This window comes from Colias philodice, chromosome 1, assembly GCF_061535455.1.
Source record: "Colias philodice isolate Cphi_HAF_F1 chromosome 1, ilColPhil1 Martin Lab GWU primary, whole genome shotgun sequence".
Classification (NCBI taxonomy): domain Eukaryota; kingdom Metazoa; phylum Arthropoda; class Insecta; order Lepidoptera; family Pieridae; genus Colias; species Colias philodice.
This window is the reverse complement of record NC_143086.1, coordinates 10,012,501-10,033,762: the sequence shown is the minus strand read 5'-3', so window position 1 is coordinate 10,033,762 and position 21,262 is coordinate 10,012,501. Positions and strand designations below refer to the sequence as shown.

At 32.2% G+C, this 21,262-nt stretch overlaps 1 protein-coding gene across 1 annotated transcript in view; it reads right to left on the bottom strand.

Annotated features, from left to right (window-relative positions):
• Positions 1-21,262, bottom strand: part of LOC149491303 (sensory neuron membrane protein 2-like) — a 38,084-nt gene that overhangs the window by 13,104 nt on the left and 3,718 nt on the right. The window contains exons 4-6 of the mRNA XM_089697806.1: positions 15,093-15,353; positions 9,546-9,787; positions 5,326-5,507 (exon numbers count right to left, since the gene is read on the bottom strand). Of these exons, the coding sequence (XP_089553932.1) occupies positions 5,326-5,507; positions 9,546-9,787; positions 15,093-15,353 (685 nt within the window). The remainder of the gene's footprint in view (positions 1-5,325; positions 5,508-9,545; positions 9,788-15,092; positions 15,354-21,262) is intronic.

Below are 21,262 nucleotides of genomic sequence, written 5' to 3'. Positions count from 1 at the left end.
TAAAGGAACATGATGATCTGCGATGGAGTGAGTTCATACATTACCTACGTAAAATATAAAAGACTAGCTTTCCGCCCGCGGCTTCACCCGCGTTTTCAAAGAAAAACCCGCATAGTTCCTTTAAACCGGGATTTCCGTGATTAAACCTATCCTATGTGTTAATCCAAGTTACCCTCTATATGCATGATAAATTTCATTGTAATCGGTTCAGTAATATTTGCGTGAAAGAGTAACAAACACACATATATACACATCCTCACAAACTTTCGCATTTATAATATTATTTATTTATAGTAGGATAGTAGGATTTTTTTGGAGCGATTGTAAACAATTTTAATAACCATGAAGATTTAAACGTTTTAAATTTACTACAGTAACTGAGGCACAGTGATTGATAATACAATTTCTGCTATTGTTCAGGAAAAAAGCTGTTACAACATTGAAAATTGTTGGAGCTGAAAAATGTAAGGGTGAAAATTCACAGGCATAACGAAGTTTATGTTTACCAACAGTGCCAACTGTAAATAAAACACAAAGGAAAATCGCTACAAAAGTGAAGCTCGTGTTTATTAAATTATAACAATATCAATCGGTACATCAGTAAACACAAATAACAAAGTGTAATTGTTTCTGAGGCTATTATCAGCTTGCGATTGTCGTAATTCGGATTGTATATGAATTACGGACAGATGGACTTCAAGCAGTTGATTCTGATTAATTTTGTTAAGTATTATTTTTATTATTGACAATATTTTTCGATTAATAATAATTATGAAGAGATACTTTAAATGCGTAGCTAATGGAACAAATAGCATTGATACTGCAAGTTGAAAGTTGAGAGCTGATATATTATGTACTACCACATATCTTACTTACTACTACGTAAGTACTACGCCGATTTTTAGTAGAAGATATAAAAAAAATATCACCGTGTAAACAAATATCTATACAAGATAGAATGTCCGGTAGCGATCTAACCAATAATAAGCTTTCTTAAAAATATTGCTGAAATTAAACTTCTTTAATATTCATAATTCAACTATTCAATAATTCAGGACATTAAACTTTGTAATTAATGTGTGCATAATGAGCTATTCTTGTTTTTTTTTCAATAATAGTTCAAGGTTTTATTAACAATGCTAAAAAACTGGTGTTTTAATTTAAAACTTTGTAATTTTGTATTTTTGTGAATTAATGATACAATGTGTAGTTATATTAGAAAGAAGACATAACGTATTAGATTTGTAATATAATATAGACCAAATCATAAAAATAAAATATGAAAGTAAATGGCGAAAAGTGAAGAAGAAACATGAAATTAAAAAAGGCACCGAATTGAATTTTATGGAAAACTTAAAATAAAAAGTTAATTGCTTCTCTGGTGTAACAAAAGACCTCTGGTTATAGCAGTTTAGAAAAAAAATCGAACATAAGTACCTACGGAAGAAATTACCCTGTTGTAAATTTATTTTTAAAAGCCCCGTTCAAAGGCTTACTCCTCTTATCCGTTCGTAATTATATCCCGAGGATGTTTCAACAATGCAAATTATTTGAAAAGCTACGAAATAACGTTTTAACGATAATAATCCAGCACTTGAGTTATAAATTTCGTAAATCAGTTCCCTGATTTAATATTGAAATTATTCAAATAGATCATAAGAGACATTTTTTGTTCAGAAATTGTTGTAATAGTTGAAATATTCGGTTACACACTCAATGAGGGAGTAGAGAATAGTAGAATAGGAGAGAATAGTAGTTAGTAGGAGAGAATAGTAGACTATATTTTGTTATAAAATTGTCGTTTAAACATATCTGAATACGATTTATTCATTCTTATTCTCCAACAGTTACTGTACAAGGTGTACAATGCATGCACAGGACACAAGACCTTGCTAATAACGTGCACTAGATATTAAATACCCTTTGGGCTTTGTCTCCCGTTTTGCTTTATGTTCAGAAGATGTATTATGTCGTTCAAAATGAATGAAGAAAACTTTACGTATTCCATTTCTATGCTTGTAAAACTACGAATTGTATTATTTTGAATTCATGTGTAAGTACCTAAGTATTATGTGATATTAACAGTAGATTTGGAATAAAAAATACTAATATCCATTTACCAATTCTCCACAAAGTGGGAAGGTATAACGCCATCAAACGGCTTCCCTCTCCGAAGACTTTCCATAAAATATCTATAAATAAATTTATTTAAAAGCAGGGTTGGTATATATATATATATATTTATATATACATATACATGTACATGTACATGTATATATTATGATCTGTATCGAAAGTACTTCAAAGGGATTACAGCCGCGCTGCATAAAATCCTCTTATATACCTATCTGTTTATGTGCTAGCAACCGACAATCACTTCACTATGAAATATATTTTACGGAATCTTAACAAATACCTACTCAATTCAGCAACAATGAGGGATTTAAGCGTAAGGGATTTCCGCTAAATAATATTAATAAACCAATTAGAACTATGTTAACATAATAATTAAAAACTCACTACACAGTTTGTATTGTTGGGTTTTGTTATTCTATTACAACATACAAATGTAATACATACTTAACTTTAGTACTACGGTCTACAAAAGTAGCGTCCAACTACATTTTAAATTAATTAATTTTCTGAGCGTTCTGAGTACCTAATAGGTACGAACAAACTAAAGCAGAACGTTCCTGTGACCGTTGGTTACCGAATTCACTCAGATGAAAATGGAGACTAATGCCACCTAATACAGTCACAATGCATGACAATACAGTGATTACAGACTGTATGTAACGGCATGGTCAGAACTGTGTATACTCGCCTCCAATATTGTTGCGATCAATAATGTGTTACTAAGAGGGAATAATCTATGGCACTTTATCGTTATTAGTATTAATCCTTCAGCTACATTATACGGTATACCAGCAATAACAAATTAAATGTCTTGTTTCTTGATAGTGAGGCAACTTCAAAAAGCTTTCGAATGATTCAAAGTTTTATCATAATAATTTGAGTTTCATTGATTGCTATTGGATCTGATTTTTAACCGACTTCAAAAGAAACGAGGAGGTTATCAATTCAGCCGGTATATTTTTGAAGTGAAAACTTCTTTAGCGGCGTTGGGTATAAAAACTCGCGTCAGGACACGTGGCCTGATCGAAAAAGCGTAAGACGGATGTTTTTTGCACGCCTCATAAGCGAAGCGTTGAGGTGGGTACTACTGTCACTTCGCGCAAAACATCTGATTTTTCAAACTTAAAATGTCTTTATGTATCATACATTGCACTTGTAAGATAATACATACACACACATATTAAGAAAAAACACTATTTTTAACATTCATGATATTTTTGATGTCATTTTTGTTATTTAAACTAGTTAAAAAACAGTTTAAAAAAGTTCTGTCTTGGACGTCCGTGTGTCTGTATGTGCGGAGGATTTTCTTGTTAACACGATAGCGACCGAAATACTTTACTAATCGAGTCTTTTTTTTTCTCTTACGCTTGAGTATGCTCAGGAATAGAACCCTTTCATTTTTCAGGGTCTGATTCGATGTGGTTTAATTGTTATTAAATAAACAAAAATAATAATTAATAAATAATTATTAAAAAAAAATTATGAGGCGTGCATTTTTGGATTTTCCAAATTATTTTTTTTTTAGCCCTTATATTCCATGCGTAAGACGGATACCATTCCAAAATATCAAACATGCTGAACGAGTTTTCACTTCTGCCGGCACTCCCGGAGTGCAACTCGTCTTTTTTTTTGTATGTATGTACACCGATTACTCCTAGGTTTCTAAACCGATTTACGTGATTCTTTTTTTGTTCGATGTGGGATGGTGTCGAATTGGTCCCATAAAAATTTTATTCGGATAGGCCCAGTAGTTTTTATTTTATGAGCATTTTTGTCTGTACTCGATGACTTAATTGAAATGTAGCAAGTAACTTTGATTCACTTCCCGGTAACCGATTGAGCTGAAATTTTGTATACGTTTGTAAATTGGATAGCGATGAAACATTATTATGACATAGAGCTGATTTGATGATGGAATCGGAAGGTGGCCATAGAAACTCAGTAATATATTGACTCAATTTTATCGAAATTGGGCCCGTTTGATTCGTATTGAAAAATACACTAAAAAAGTATTAAATAAAAATAACTGCGTTAAAAACAACCGACTTCAAAAACAGAAAAGTAAAAAATAAAAAAGATTTGATATTATTAAATACTACATATTATTTAGATGTGCTATTTATTAAATAGGTTTGATTAAGTCGGTTGTTTTTAACGCAGTTATTTTTATCTTAACATATTACCTACCTATATGAAAGTTTAAAATACCTAATGATTGCTTTTGAACTTTGTAATTCGCAAGGAAGCAAATCTAAGCAAATTATTTGTTCTAACTATATGGACTACTTTTAATTAGTATTAGGGATAATTTGGAACAAACAGACGGGCACCGGATTTAAAGCCTTTGAAAGAAAATAATCTACCCAGATTTTAAGGGAATACTCACTGATGGTTTTTGCCGACAATCTTTATCACATAACAGACTAGGTAGGTTACGCATAGCCACAAATATTATATTCGTTTTAATATGTTAATTAATGAACTAATTCAAGGTTCAGTACGGTCGATCTCGAATTAAAAGCCGTTTGATTGAGATTAATATAAGTTTAATTGCCCAGTTTTTTATTTCATCCTCGTTAAATAATATTTATAAGCCTTTCCTGGCAAGGAATATTGGTTTGAATTTGCCGACGATTTTACTACTTGATTTCAAGTAGATGCAAATGTCTATAGCGGAAGCCAAAATATAAATGAGTGATGTAAAAAGTTAATTATTTGATCATTTGATAAGCTAGCACTGAACATCAGTCCTATATTTGATTATCGCATGTCCTTGCATCAGTTGAGCTCAAAGCGATGTCACGACGGATCAAACGACTTGTCGTGGCATTGCTCATCGATACCACGAGCGATCCTTCATTGGCTTATGATATTGACAGATATTGATTGGGCTTCAAATTTACAAATTTTAAGGTCGCGTTTACACTGGACTTTCTTGAGGAAGTCAACTTGACCTATCTAAAAGGATCTAGCTTCGTTTAGCTCATTTCGAGTGGAAAAGGCTTAGTGGAGCGAAATCTTTGTACCTATAGGTACGAAAATCATGCGGAGCAAGAAGCGGAAGAGGGGCGAGTTGCGTTCCTGGGGGTGGCGTGGCCAAGCTAGACTTACGGATATGTCCGTATAGATTTTTCGAGCGGTAATATAATTAGCCTCCACGTTATGTAGGCATCAAAGTGTACTCACCAACACAACTATACAGCTCCATGGCGCCCTTGAGGAGACATCCGTTTTCCCTCGTGATGCCGCTAGTCACGTTCAGGCAGAAGCAGCCCTCATCGTTGTCCAAAAACCACTCGTGAGCAGCAAACCTCGCGACTGGGATCCCGTTATACTCCGTGTCGTATTGATACCTTAATTCTACCGATCTATAAAATAAATATAAATTTACACATTTATAAAAATTACATTGAATAAAATTAAAAACCCTCGCTAAAAAATGTGTCACTGCACATAAATGGAATTCTATAATAATTCGTATTTTCAGTATGTTCACAAATACCTTCCCTATCAAATACAGATTGTATTAATACTTGAGGTTATAGATATTTATAGGAGACAATTTGGTTTCATCAAAGTAATCAGAGAAAGTTACAGGGGAATCTATCTTGGATGACATTGTTGTTGGAAAACGATGAAGTTCGAATAGTTTGGAGGAAGCTCGTGGCAGCGCCGTATTTAGAGACAAAGCATCTATTTAATTATTGTGCACCATATTTAATGCTTGAGGTCTAATTTAAACGCTGTTTCTTGTTACTGCGCTTTTTGTTACAATTTATTAAAATAAAGTCACAGGTTTAAATGGTATGTATTTTCCTAAAGAGTAAAGAATCCTATCATAACAAAGCAATCGATACTTTGGAAAATTGCATTTATTATTTATTTATTTATAATCTTTATTGCATACAAAACAAAATACAAATTTCACACACACAGACAGGACATTTGATCTAAAGGGCGGCTTTATTGCTTCAAGCAATTTCTTCCAACCAATGTATTGAAAAAAAAAAAGTGTGTGCGTGTAACCTTTACGCGCGAATTGAAGTAAAACGCACATGTCAATATAACCTTGTTATTGAATATTATAAAATGTCGCAATTGTCAGAAAATTTATTTTTAATTTACTTATTTTAAAAGTAATAAATAAACAAGTATATTTAGAGATTTTCAAAAAATTTTGCAATTTAAAATAATGTTTTTAAAACTGTTGAATTTTTCATTCACTTTGCTATTCACAATTGATCCGTTTGAAAATTTGAAAATAAATAATCCTAATTGATTATGATATTTGCCACTAGCTGGCGTATAAGTCAAGAAGCGTGTAGTATATGACATATACTTACAACCAATCAGAATTATTATTTTTAAATGGCGGAAACTACACAGCGTTACTTCCGTCAGAAAAAAAATCTGAGTTACTCCCTAGTCGCGCCTAAAGAAGTTTTACTTCAAAAAGTAAAGAAAATTAAGGCAAATTATGTACACAATAGAAATAAAAAAGGACATCACATAATAAAATAAAAGACAACAACAAAACTATGACACATTTACATTAATTTAACTTTATTGACCGTTACATTGTAAACACAATATAAATTTTACAACGTTTTATGTGTACAAATCTTTACAAGACACCGACGTCGACAATAGAATCACATAGAATCGTATTAATTTGTCTTCATGTATCTATGCGCGAAACGTATCATTTTCGAGGATATTCTAGTATAGTGCCACCAAGAAGCTTATATCTAATACACTGGAGATTGCACTATGACCATTAACTTGTCACAAGAAAATATAACCTTGAATGACGTCAGTGTTGTTTTTTGTCTCTTTCTGTGGGTGACCACACTGGTTTGTATATTCAGGATTTTTCGAAAAAAAAAACTAAAAATCATGGTCTATAAATAATAACGACATATATTTTTAACAGTATTTATATTATAATATTACTGGTCAACTTACATGAATAATTATCATCTTTATAGGTACATACCATTTTAATTGGTAGAGAATGATAGTTTTAAATAACGCTTGATAACTTTTGATCTCATACTACGATTTTTTAATTAAAATGAGTGCTACATACATTAAAATATCGTTTTGGTTACTCAAGCTTCAGTCTGAAACTTTTCAATATTCCAAAGGGAGAGTTGCATCGCTAGTGTTGATGTGTGGTAACGATATTACAGTTCTCAGAAATTCGTATGTCTTTCAGGAGCTGTACTTACGGTTACTAATAGTTTCATGGTGGTTACTTATAATATAATTAAAATTACTTTATCAGTTGAGACGCAGTAACAAGAATGTGGTAAATAAAAAGGTATAGCACTTTTCAAAAGGTATTTTTTTTCTGGACCGTAATCCTCAGGCTTAAAATGCAAACTGCATATTCTGGCATGTTGATAAATTTTACCCTTGATAGGCACTATGGACAGCCATTTATTTCTTTTTATTTCATTTTTGGAAAGCTGAAATACGTAAAACAAAAAAATATTAGGTTAAAAAGTATAAATTTCAATGTAAAAAAGAACAAACCACAATATGTGAGTGCATTACCGATGTCGTGTGTTGTTTCATTACTAGTATAAATTTTTTTAAAATGGTGTTCTAAATGTTCATCATAATATTGTTTAGCAATATATTATCGTCGCTATCCGTAAAAACCCATCATCATGGTTACCTTACTTGTAAATTTGTTTGTTGAAAACTTGTTGAAAAATGATGAAAGTATTAGGAAAAGAACTTATTTAACATGATTGCTTAGTAAAATGATGATAAATTTGACGATTTTTGCCATTAAAATGATTCTAAACAGGTAAATGCATGAGTATTGAGGAATATTGTAAATAACGTAAATATACACTTGCCTGTGAAATTATAGGCCAGAATTTGGAGTCCAAAAACTTCTGCAATTTTTCACAATGCAATACATTATTAATATTCGGTAAATATTTATTAAATACGCAACAATATTAACTTAAATATTCGAAGCGACGCAATTTTTTTGACACTTATGTCATATTGTCAAAGTGAGAGTTGCTACAATTTTATTATGGTAACTACCCATAATCAGGGAATATCGCTTTTTAATAATTGGTTCAGATACTTATTTTATTTAGCATAAATAATAATTGTCTCATCCAACAATGCTTCTGAATGACGTTGTTGGCAATTTATCAACAAACTCATGTACAAAAACTAACCTTTTGCACAGAATATTACAGCATACATAGTAGCCTTGGGAAAACTTCGTATTAACAGTGGCAATACCAAGTTAGGTGTGAAAGTGATAGAACACAACAATTTTCTTGTTACACGTCAAATGTTCATACCGAAATCTCCAGTGTTTAAGATATAAGCTTCTTGAGTGCCACCATGAGTGCCACAAACTTATCTGACCCGGTGACAGTGTCACTGATGTCGCTTTCTTTTATATAAACAAAATATTCCGTATGAAAAGTCTGTGAAAATGTGACATTTCAAAATGGCGGCACGTAGTTCCAGTTTTTGCCACCGGGTCAGATAAGTTTGTGGCACTGTAGCCTGGTAGATGACAAACATCGTCTGAGCGCAATGAGCGGCACGGTTGACAGCACGGACGAAATTCGATATGATGTCAGCTTGACTGAGTGGCCGAATTGGTCTAGGCGACGGCATATAGGGGTACACCGTAATCGCATCCTACATTACCTACCATTCAATTTATTCCACAAAAAATATGTTTCAATGACACAATATTTAAAGTTTCATTAATTTGATTACGAGGAATTCAGTTAAATTTCAGCGAAATAAAATAAAATATATTAGCACGAGTGGTCGATCTCTCCCAAATTTATATGAAATTTAATTATCATCAATTACTAAAATAAATACCTGAAGCCGAATGAATATTTATAGCAACGGATTGATATTGTCATGAATTCCTATAATCAAATTAATTTGTGGTGACAGAAATGATAATCGTCATCCGACCACAGGAATGATCCCCTGCAAATCAGTTTTCGCGCGCACGGGTGATACGAGATTATAAGTTTGGTGAAATTGAAGTTACACAAATTTTATATTATAAATTGATAATGAAATAAAAGGATTATTTCATGGTTTTTTATATTTTGATGATATCATGCAATGAAATCTGCCTCATTATAAGTTAATTGGAGTTATAATATTATAAAGCTTTACTAAATAAAGTTCACATAAAAGAAAATGTTAATTTAATTTTGATTACGAGTTTCGTATCCAGCTATTTCGCAAAGCAGTAAATATGGCTTCATCGGTAACGAAATAAACTTATATTTTCCGCCCTTTCTTTTATTTCAATGTTCAAGTTTATCTGTAACTTTTCTTTACAAATATTTTGTTGTTACACACGTTAAAAGGCTTCTTGTCTCATAATCACTTACCTACAAATGTCGAGATTGAGAGCGTATTTAGATTCATCTCTATCAACGAAGGGCGGGAATATGGCGGCGTCAGTGCCATTAATCATGTTACATATACCGGGATATGTGTCGCCTGCTTCATTTCGTTGAGGGACCCAGTAGTCGACGTATGACGATCCATTGTACGATTTGATAATGCCGAGCTTGCTGGGGTCCTCGATACCTCGGAATACTTCGAATATCTCGCTGGGATTGTCTTGTTTCTGTCAACATAAACCATAGAAATCTAAATAACAAGAGACTAGAAGTCGTAAGCGCGCGTGACCTTGTCGCCACTCAGGTGACTTTCACAACACCAGCGTGTTCGTCACTGTTCAGTTGCTCTGGAGACGTATGTGTATAAACATGGTGTGTTTCAGCATATCCCATTGCGGAAATTCTTCCACAAGTTGTAATTATACTAATAAAGGAATAATATTTCATCGGTATATATTTCTTTTTTAGAAATAATGCCGTTTTTCCTTAAAATTATAGAATATTTACAAGTATTACGAGTGTCACCATAGTAATCGAAATAACAATGAATGACACAGTCTGCCATTCTTATTATCACGTTTAACACAAATTTCAACCTTATTTCTATGAGTTTATATTCAAAGTTATATCTATTGAAAATTGACAACTTCTGTTGTAGAAAAGCCGATTTTTTTCGTATTGGAACAAAAAGAAACAAAACGTCTCATATACTTAGGGGTGTTATTCTAAAATAAACCGTAAATTCGTGCGTTAGGATACATATTAAAAAGCTTAATTTAATATTTAAGTTAGTTTTCACTAAAATCAAGCTGTCCAATAAAAGGCATAGTTTACTTGTGTGTACTGTTTAGCTATCGGATTAAATGTGTTGATTTTGGCGACAGCGGTTTTCATATGAATTATGACATTAAAGCACTTCTATGTGTCTTGTTATTTAGATTTCTATGACATAAACATAAGTCATTATAATAATTATAGTCGAGCCAATTTAACAGGCAACATTTGACGTCTATCAATTTTATCTTCGAAGAGAGGTAACCTGCTTAAAAACATCGATTAAAGTGAATTAATCGATACGGATTTGAAACATTTGTAAATCGAATTTATTAATTTATGATGATTTTTGTTCCCAAGTAATCAATGCATTCGATTCTAGATATCAGATCTCGATTTTTAGAGTAACATCTCTGGTATTTAAAAAGAAAAAAGGTTTATTGACACAAAATTGTAGCGACGACAGTTCTTCAATTCAGAAATTGTTTATTATGTTTAGAATGGTTCATCAGTAAAATGAAATCTTAAAATTACTTATCGGTCATTATTATTATAAATATGTAATCGTTATTGAAAAAAGTTAAGCAAATGTGCAGATCTAACAGAAAGAAATATCATGTTATTCTATGTTGTCGTTACTAGGTTACGTTGTTGAATTTTGTTGAACTGTCAAATGTTGCCTATTAAAATGGCTCTACTATAATGTAGTTAAAGCGTTATAGAACTTTTTTACCTACTTAATTTTTAAGTATGCGGCAGATGCGTAGTGTCTTAATATACTTGTATATGGCTTGACTGGCTTGTAACATCTTGTAACTTAGAACAAAGCAGTGGTCTAAAGGCGACGTTGATCAATATCCGTCAAGTAACTTCTCTGCTAATTTACCTGCTGTAAACACGGGCGTCGCTAAGGGGGTGCAACCCATTCGCTCCCTATACATTCGGGGTTCTATAGACCGACCGCCCGTCAGCGGGTCCAATAATTAAGTTATTTTTGTTAAATGATATTTTATTTTTAATTTAAGTAGAGGCTAGACTTCCTATCACCATAAACTGCCGAAATTGTATTTCCTGCTTTATATCGAAGCGAAGCAAAAGTTATACCTACTCATATAGATATAAGTTTGGTTTGCCACATTTTGTATTGTTAAATAATTACTACCTAGATAATACAATGTCTGATTTACAAATTGTAAATTACCTAGATGTTGTATGGAAACAAAAGGCTTTTTTTGTTTATTTTAATTATTTATTTATAATTCAATATGGTTTTGGTGCTGTCAATTCTGATGTTATTATACTATGTACTAATACGACTATTATCTGTTTTTAAGCCTCTTATATTTCAGCAATTTACCTTGTTACCTAGATGTGTTACCGGCTTTTTAGAATAAACATTTTTAAAAATATTTAAAAACAACATAATTACATTGGATTGATTTAAAAATAGCCCGACGAAATATTCCTGCATACTACCTACTTATTTCAAAATTTTAACAATCTTATCTAGAATGAAATTTATTATGTTTGAATATTGTGGTTGTCTTTAATGCTTATCTACAGTCACTCAATAAACCGAAACTTAGTGTTAGATAAATCTCACTACGATGTGTGTATAATGTATGTATATTATGTCGTAAAAGTTGTGTGTATATACATCGAAATTAAGTAGATATTATTATCTTATTACTAGCGATCCGCCCCGGATACGCCCGTGGTACATATTTACGTTTTCTATACATAAGAACCATCCTCATCCTCAAGGAATATTTAATTTTTATTTATATAGATTATAGCCAATTTAGCAGTAAAACGACATTTAAATATAGAAATGTCATGTGCTTGAACCCACCTAATTTTTATGATACCTACCTACATCAAATATTGATTTTAGGCTTTTGTATTTCCATTAAAAATAACTTCCCTTTCTCTCTATTGAGGGACCTACCCACCTTTGTTATATAATTTACAAAAGCGTATTACATAATATAAATTAATATATTATTCTCTTCATCGTCGCATTGTGCCATCTACCTATGTGTACCTACCTAGTATGTCCGACGAAGCTCATAAGATTAAAATGTCATTCTGTGTCCTTTGAGATATAAGCTTCTTGCCTTTGGGCAATACATTTGATAAAATTTCCTAATGTAATAGATAGCTTTCTGTAAGTTCTGTATTATAACTCCTTCGCAATAACTATAAGAACCTGAGAAAACATTTATCCTTAGCGGACATTACAACATCAACCCGCGTAATAAAAAAAAAACTATTTGTGCACTATTGTAAGTTGTAACTATTGTAACAACTTAACCGTTCGCGAAGTAGGTACACGCAACCAACGGTAGCAAAAAATAAAAATATTTTTTACGCGTTTGCAACATTTTCAATGTTAATCCCCTTGATCAATGCTTGATGGCATAATTTTGCAATAAATGAACAACACAAAAATATTTTTTCAATTCCTACCTAGTGTCTTCATTAGGGCTTTCGACCGACAAACTTATTTAAAAAAAAATTCAGCTTTGTTATAGACTATTGCAGTCGAATAGATATTATTTACATAGTATTAGTCATTGTTTAAATATAACCTTATAAAAGGATTATTTCTTGGTTTTTTATTTTATAAACAAATTTCGAAGAAAATTATTTTTGCATGCCATATTCACCACCTCGTCTAAACATATTGATATTCGACTGTAAAAAGTTTTGCATTTATAATGTTAAAGGGAAGCACTAAGCAGGATGAGTTTTAGCGACCACTGTCATTTAGTTCTCTTTACACACACACACACATCGTTCAGACTTCACCTTCATCCCGTACACATATTCGTGTCTCTTTACCTTGCCTTTGTATTGCAGACAGAATACGAAAAGCATATGCTATTCTTTTACTCCTGCGTATTTTTTCTTGAAGGAAAGAGACGAAGGAAGGAAGGCAGAAAGTAATGTTTTAGTTTTAAAACAAAACTTAAAAATAGAATAAATCCTCTCCATTGTGTTACCATCTAATGGCATGTAATTAAGTTGAAAGGGTTGTGTTTGTTGCTTTACAACCACCAATTTTCCAGACTGATATTTTGTTGTCCATTTTTTTAAGTATATGTTTTGAATTCAGGCTAACTATAAGCAGAGATAGTAGGTACCTACACTATACAATATGATACTTATAGCATGAACATAATATGAACACCTGAAATTCACCAGTTATTATGTTCATAGTTATAGAAGCGATCCTGTTACTTTAAGACAAAACTCACTGCTACATCAAATGAAATATAACTTGTGTTTAAGTGATTTAAACAATAAAAGCTGCAGCGTAAATTAATTATAAAGTGAACCGTCCTTTTAGTTAAATAGAATAGAAGTGACGAGGGCATCCAATCGAGTTAATGAACCACACTATGCACTAAGTCAGTAATGCAACGGAGGGGTAATTTACTCCAGGCATTGAGAGACGGGATAAAGGTCAGGTCCAAGACGTATAACTGCTCCCTGAAGACCAGAACGACTAAACAATCCGCACTTCATTTTATAATTAGTACAGTTTTAATTAAATCGATTAGCGATTAAACCCTGCAGCCATTTTGATGATGTGAATTTGCATTTATGTTGTAACTACCTACTTAATATAGCCGGGGGAGGCTAATTCGAAATGCTTGTGATCTATTTTATTGTTAACAGTGAAATAATAGTTTAAAGCATACAATAGATACCTATATAAATTTGAAACACATTCCAATTAGAACATAATTAATTATCAATGTGTTGTTGGAGTACGTTTGGTATATTTTGTGCACGAAATATTTGAATAATTGTGAATATTAATTTTTAGTTCTATATATTATGTGTAATAGTATATCATAGTATATCATAATAATTTAATATATTACATTAGTTTCGAATGCCGATTTAAATGGTAATTGAAAAAAATACTTAGATACAGTTTTAAGATGATAAAATATATCGTATAAATGTATAAATATTCATCAGTACCGAGTTGTTTGAATATAATACATCCGTACGTTGAGAATAAAGTCCTCTTACAGAAGTCTGTGCAGTGTTAAAAGAAAATGCATAGAGGATCATTGTTAATTGTCTTTAAACGGATTGCTAATTAAGTTGGAAACTTTCTTCCAACGATATAAAAAGTATGGAATTTTTATTGAAAGAAGAATTTTCCAGCACTTTATGACGTTGTAATTCTTGGAAAGGGCAAATATCTAGCTCATATTAATATACGAGCTAGGTATACGGGATAAAGGCAAAGCATTCTAACTTTAATACACGGATACTTCATACTGAGAATTTATATTATTTTATAAAATGTAATAAAGCGTTTTTATGGTAATGCAATAAACAATACGTATTTGTGTACATGTTTTTATGTGTGTAAGTACAATGTAAATAGATATTAGATAACAAATGATGAACCGGGTGTGGGTGGTTTTGACTTTTGCACCCCCTATCTCGGTGCGCCCCTAAAGCTGTTTGTTCGGCTCAACCTGATCGCTAGCTGTTTGTACCTATCGAATATCAGTTCAGTGGAATCAGTGAGACTGACGAAATGCTGAGTACATTTACAATATGGAATAGACATGAAATCTATATTTCCCGAAGTCTTGGAAACGTGCACGTGCAGTTTACTTATATTTCACTTATACCTACCTTAATCCGAGACCAACTAGACCAAAAAATTCAACAAAATGTTGCTTCATTTATGTTTTCGACTACATCTACAAGATTCTTCATACTTACATAATCAACAACAGTGAATATTAAAGAGCCATCTTCCTGTTCCACTAAGTTCTTTACATCAGCGCCAATTGTCCGAATTTGCTCGCAGGCTACACCGCCTATAATCCCAGGGTTCTTGCATATTGGGATGCCGTCAAACAATAAGTCTCCAACACGGGTCGTCATAATTGGACCATTGTGTTCTCCGAATACGCTATTTAGGGCTAAACTCAACGCAAGCATCAGGTACGGGAATAATTTCTCAGCCATTTGCAGAATGCCCTGAAAACAAGATATTTGTCACTATTATATGATGAAAATATACAGCGATAGTTTAAAGGAAATGAAATTTTCCTTTACACTGACTTAAATAAAATAACTGCTCTACTTTATAAAATAGAATATATTTTTGCTCGCAATTGTTAAAAATTATCTAAATTCATTTTACATTTTAGATACAGTCGCACAGCAATTTAATGTTAACATTTATTGTTATTCTAGAACATAACTCCATTATATGTATAATGATCATTATTTCCACGTTACTTAATTTAAATTTTAAAGTCCCATTTGTCATCTATTTGATCACGAAGGTATCAGTTTCATGAATATATTTCGCAAATCAGTAACAATACAACTGATCAAAATTAAAACTATGGTACTAGCTTTCCACCCGCAGCTTCGCCCGCGCAGTCAAAGAAAAACCCGTATAGTTCCCGTTCCCGTGGGATTTCCGGGATAAAACCTATCCTATTTCCCGGAATAAAAAGTAGCCTATGTCCTTTCTCGGGTATCAAAATATCTCTATACCAAATTTCATGCAAATTTGTTAAGTAGTTAAGGCGTGATTGAGTAACAGACAGACAGACTTACTTTCGCATTTATAATATTAGTATGGATTAATAATATACCTAGAATTACTTAAAAATACCGGAAAGCGAAAATAGTCCGAATAACAGGTCGGTATTTATTTGTATAATGAAAATTAATTAATAGTTTAAAATGAACCTTTGATATTCGTAATATCAGAAGTATTTCACAGAACATACCTATGTACTTAAAATTTAATTTGGCTCAATTTAGTCTAAACGGAAAATAAAACAGAATTGATTGATGTAAATTTATTGAAACATTATTATTTCGATTTTATTAGCTAATTAAAACGGGAATTTACGATGATTATTTTTCCGAACCAAATATCGACCAATAGACTTGCACCATTCGACGTCACGTGGTACAACCTACATGGTATTATACTGAATGTTACCTATATTATAATACAAAAGCATTTATTAGTGATGAAAAGGGAAGGAGGTACCTAAGTTAAATAATGAAGTATAGTAGTATAGTATAGTACATAGTAACATTATAGTAGAGCCATTTTAATAGGCAACATTTGACAGTTCAACAAAATTCAACAACGTAACCTAGTAACCACGACATAGAATAACATGATAGTTCGTTTTGTTAGAACTGCACATTTGTTTAACTTTTTTCAATTACGATTACATATTTATAATAATAATGACCGATACAAGTAATTTTAGGATTTGATTTTACCGATAAACCATTCTAAACATAATAAACAATTTCTGATTTAAAGAACTGACGTCGCTACAATTTTGTGTCAATAAACTTTTTTTCTTTTTAAATACCAGAGACGTTACTCTAAAAATCGAAATCTGACATCTAGAATCGAATGCATTGATTACTTGGGAATAAAAATTATCATAAATTATTGACATGTGTTTCAAGTTCGATTGACAAATGTTTCAAGTCCGTATCGATTAATTCACTTTAATCGATGTTTTTAAGCAGGTTACCACCCTATGAAGATAAAATTGATAGACGTCAAATGTTGCCTATTAAATTGGCTCTACTATAGTCTTGTGATTAAAACATTAGACAGGTACCTAATAGTACTATGATTTATTTCGATGGTTGCCTATATTTATGTTACAATAGTTTTAAAACGATACATTGTATAGTGCATAGTTCTAATTTATCGAAAGATCTGCACCCTAGATTATAGGTACGTAGGTATATTTGTACGTTTATTCTCATGAGGACATAGGTAGTAGGTCTGTGGTAGTAGGTAGGTACCTACGTTTCCAGCAATGGATATATCATATAATTAATATTTTTTATGTTGATAAACAATTACCTGTATCTTTATTTATCTTATGCCTACTGTTAAGAAATACCAGTGCAGTGTGATTAAGATAAGAAACACTTTTATTCAACCTAGATATCGAATTACGAAAGCAAAGATAACAAATATCGGATTAGTAACTAATTATTATTTAAAGATTTGGATAATTACTTTTATTTTGTTGTTAGATAAATACCTATCGTATCAATATATTATGAGGCAGAGAGTTACAATATTTAACCTATACAGTCGACTCTCGTTAATTCGAAACTCGAGGGACTCTCAAAATATTACGAATTATCAAGAGTTTGAAATATCAAATGGTTCGAAATTTGTGAGAGAAAATAAATAAAACTTCGAATTATTAATTGTTAATCTATTATTATTTATTAAATGCTATTCTACAGTAACCGAATGATAACTAAACATACCAATTCGTGAGAAGTGTAAAGTCAAACTAATCATAACAAAATGGCTCATTGAACAAGTTTGAACTTGTCGCAAAATGTTACTACCTGACTACCTGCTTACAATCTTTCCGCCTCTTTCTCTCTGCAACTTTGAATTGTCGAGTGTTAAACGCCGATGAGTTCGAATTAACGCGTCGTTCTGTTATATAGCAATGATAATTTCATTCGAATTACCAAGTGCACAAACAAAACAAATGTATGGATTTAGTTCGAAATATGTATAAAGAGATTTTGTAGGGAACTCGTGATAACTTTGAAGTTTGAATTATAGAGAGGTTCGAATTATCGCAGGTTTGAATTAACGAGAGTCGACTGTACTTAATATTATTTAGCTGAAGAGTTTGTGTGTTTGTTTGTTTAAACGCGCTAATCTCAGGAACTACTGGTCCGATTTGAAAAATTCTTTCGGTGTTAGATAGCCCATTTATCGAGGAAGACCACGCTAAGACTAACAGGAGCGCGCGGAGCCACGCTGGTGAAACCGCGGGGCGCAGCTAACTAGCTAAATATAGTATAACCATTCTGTGATCTGTGAGTATAACTATACCTACTATATTTAGCTGTGTGAATATTGGTAATAATACAGAGGTTTATGTGGAGCGTCTTCGCTGAGCTGAAGAGGTAATTAATCATTTGAGTTTCCTCCGACGTTTGTTCAGGACTTGGACTTCAATTACATTACCGCTGTTCGCACATTCACGAAACCAAAAATGTTTATTACAATTTACAGTAGAATCCGAACTCTACGCAGGCAACAGGTGACTGCTTCAGACAACACAATTATCCGATGGAGGCTTCCCGTTCTCCAACAAACCGGTTATATCCGTGAGGGAGTAGGGAGGTGGCTACCTCCGCCACCCCACTGAAAATTCCGTAAAACTCATTTCATTTCGTCACAAGGTAATAATAAATTAATTATCCCCAATGTTTTACATATGTTTGAGTATCGCATAGGTATGCATAAACATAACAGGAATAATTTAAATATTAAATCTGCGACAATAGGGCGCGACGGATTGTCTACAATTTATGTATGTAAGTACTTAAAATATGTATAATTTTTTTTGTTTTGGTATTTAACTCAAGAAGGTGGCATTCATGTATGTGTGTGTTGTTTGGCTATTGTTTGAAAGTAAGTATTTAGTGAAGATTAAGTTTTAACAGAATGCAATGCTATATCACACACGTATTTTCTTTTTGTCCCTATGACATGTAAGTATTGAAATACTGTTTTATCAATCGATTTCTAAAATGATACCCAACTTAATGTTACCGTAGCGACACGGCTACCCAAATCGGTGTCTTCAATCTGGACAGTTTTTACAACAATACTATACTTATTTTAACTTACTTTATAGATCTGTATCTGTATCTTTGTGATATTATATTATGAATGAAAGTAGGCAGAACAATAAATTAGCAACATATTTTAAAAGCTTGTCGATAAGCTCGACTATTTATAATGATCCGTATTATTTGAGAATGCAATTTCCATTTAGGTATTGCCTATTGCAAAACACGCTTCCCTTTGTTTCATTAATCTCGGATTGCCTTTGAAATAGTCCCTGCAGGGCTTTTATTATTTCATCGTTATTATGACCGTTGCCTGTCTGCATTTTTGGGGCTTAAACATAAAATAGATCTAACTAGATACAGATAATACCTAAAACTAAATAGATTGAATAAACTTAATTTGGAACGCAGAAAACTTTAGAAAATTTTTGGTTTCCACTTCAGGAGCGTTGGATTATGAGAATATAACATTATCATTTACAATTTATAGAGTCGATTACATTATAATCAAACCTATAAAAGACTATCTGCATTTGTTATGACAATCGTCAGCTAGGTAAGTACTTAGGTAGGTACATTTAATGACATTAGCGTTTTCCCTAAAACACGTTATACTATCATTATTATTACTATCATTTATATAGATAAGTACTACTAATTATCAATTAAGCAGTTAAGTTATCTATCTAATGATGTTATGAATTATTATGATCAAAATTATAATTTATAAAACTATGTTTTAAGTATTAAAATAATTGAATTTCACCACTAATAGCTGTGTAGGTAAAACATTATTCCAGTAATTTTAAAATCCATTAGGGCATACGCGAACCACATGCGAACCACAATAGAGTACGAGGTACAAAAGCCTACGACTCAATTACAATTAATACAACATTCCGATATCTGATTTAGCGGGATGCATGTGACGCCGGCAAAGTGCGTTGTATAATGGTCTGTCAATACAATGGGCTCGTCAAATTAGTAATGGTGAATGTTGATACTTAATAAAGGCCCTGAATTTGTGTTTTTGTTATGACTACGCAAACATTTTGCTATTTTGCTTTTAAAACTCATAGCTAAACATAAGATTGTTTGTAAAGTAAACATATTGAGATGTTTTTGTCTTCTTGGAATTAATTGTGTCATGTAAGACAAGTTGCTCAATTTTTTCATATTATTAGTTGGTACAAAGTACACAGCATTTCACAATTCACAATAACACTATCCTTATAGGAATGTGTGATAACCGCATATCTAGACAATGGAAACGTTGCCATCATTATAATGACGATTAATTACCCCCAGCATGTGAATGAACAGGGAAGACCGGAATCTAATTGCTTTATTGCATAAACTTATTTAATGCTTAGACAAATCTAACTTTTCCATGAAGAAAAAAATCACAGAAAAGTTAATTAATTAGATTAACCTACCTTCATTAGTTCGGACACTCGACATTATTATCAGTAGAATAACAAATACATACATATTTACATAAAACCATAAAAGCATGACGTTCGTACATAATTGTGCTTGTACGGTGATAGTCAGTCAGCGGATTTCTAGGTACTGTATATTTTTAATAAATATACCTTGTATCAGCGAATTTCATAAAAGATAGAGTTCCTGCGGGATAGTTGGAAAGTGAAATTCCATACCTTGTTTCAAGCCCTAATCAAACCAATTTTCAAGACTATTAGAGCTAGCGCGCACGAGCAACTTTGTCTCCGCAACTATTTTGTCTCTCCCATCAATTTGTATGGGGAGTTGCGTCGCTACGTGCGCGCACTTTCATACTAGCCCATGGGTGGAGAGACAAAATAGTTGCGGAGACAAAATAGTTGCGGAGACAAAGTTGCTCGTGCGCGCTAGCTCTTATAGTCTGTTGTTACTATAACTCAGTTTTTCAATACTTTATCAGCTATTTCATAATAAATCGATTATATTTCGCAATGCCTTTCTTGTTTATTCGCATTTATCTATTTATTTAACAATTTTATCAATCGCTCTGCGAGGTCGCTTATGACTTATGATGACATTTCAAATGCTTATAAATTAGTTTGTTATAAGTTCGAAAGGTCATTTATAGACATCGGATTATATGCATTTGCATATTTGCATATGCAAATGCATAAAACTCTCTAATTACAGCGTTAGTGCATATTTTAGCCTTTTTCCCCAATCGTGCATATTTCGTTAAGTAACGGGAGTTATGATTGGTCGACTAACCTTTATTAGCCAATCAGAACGCTCAGCGAGTAAACAAACCCTAT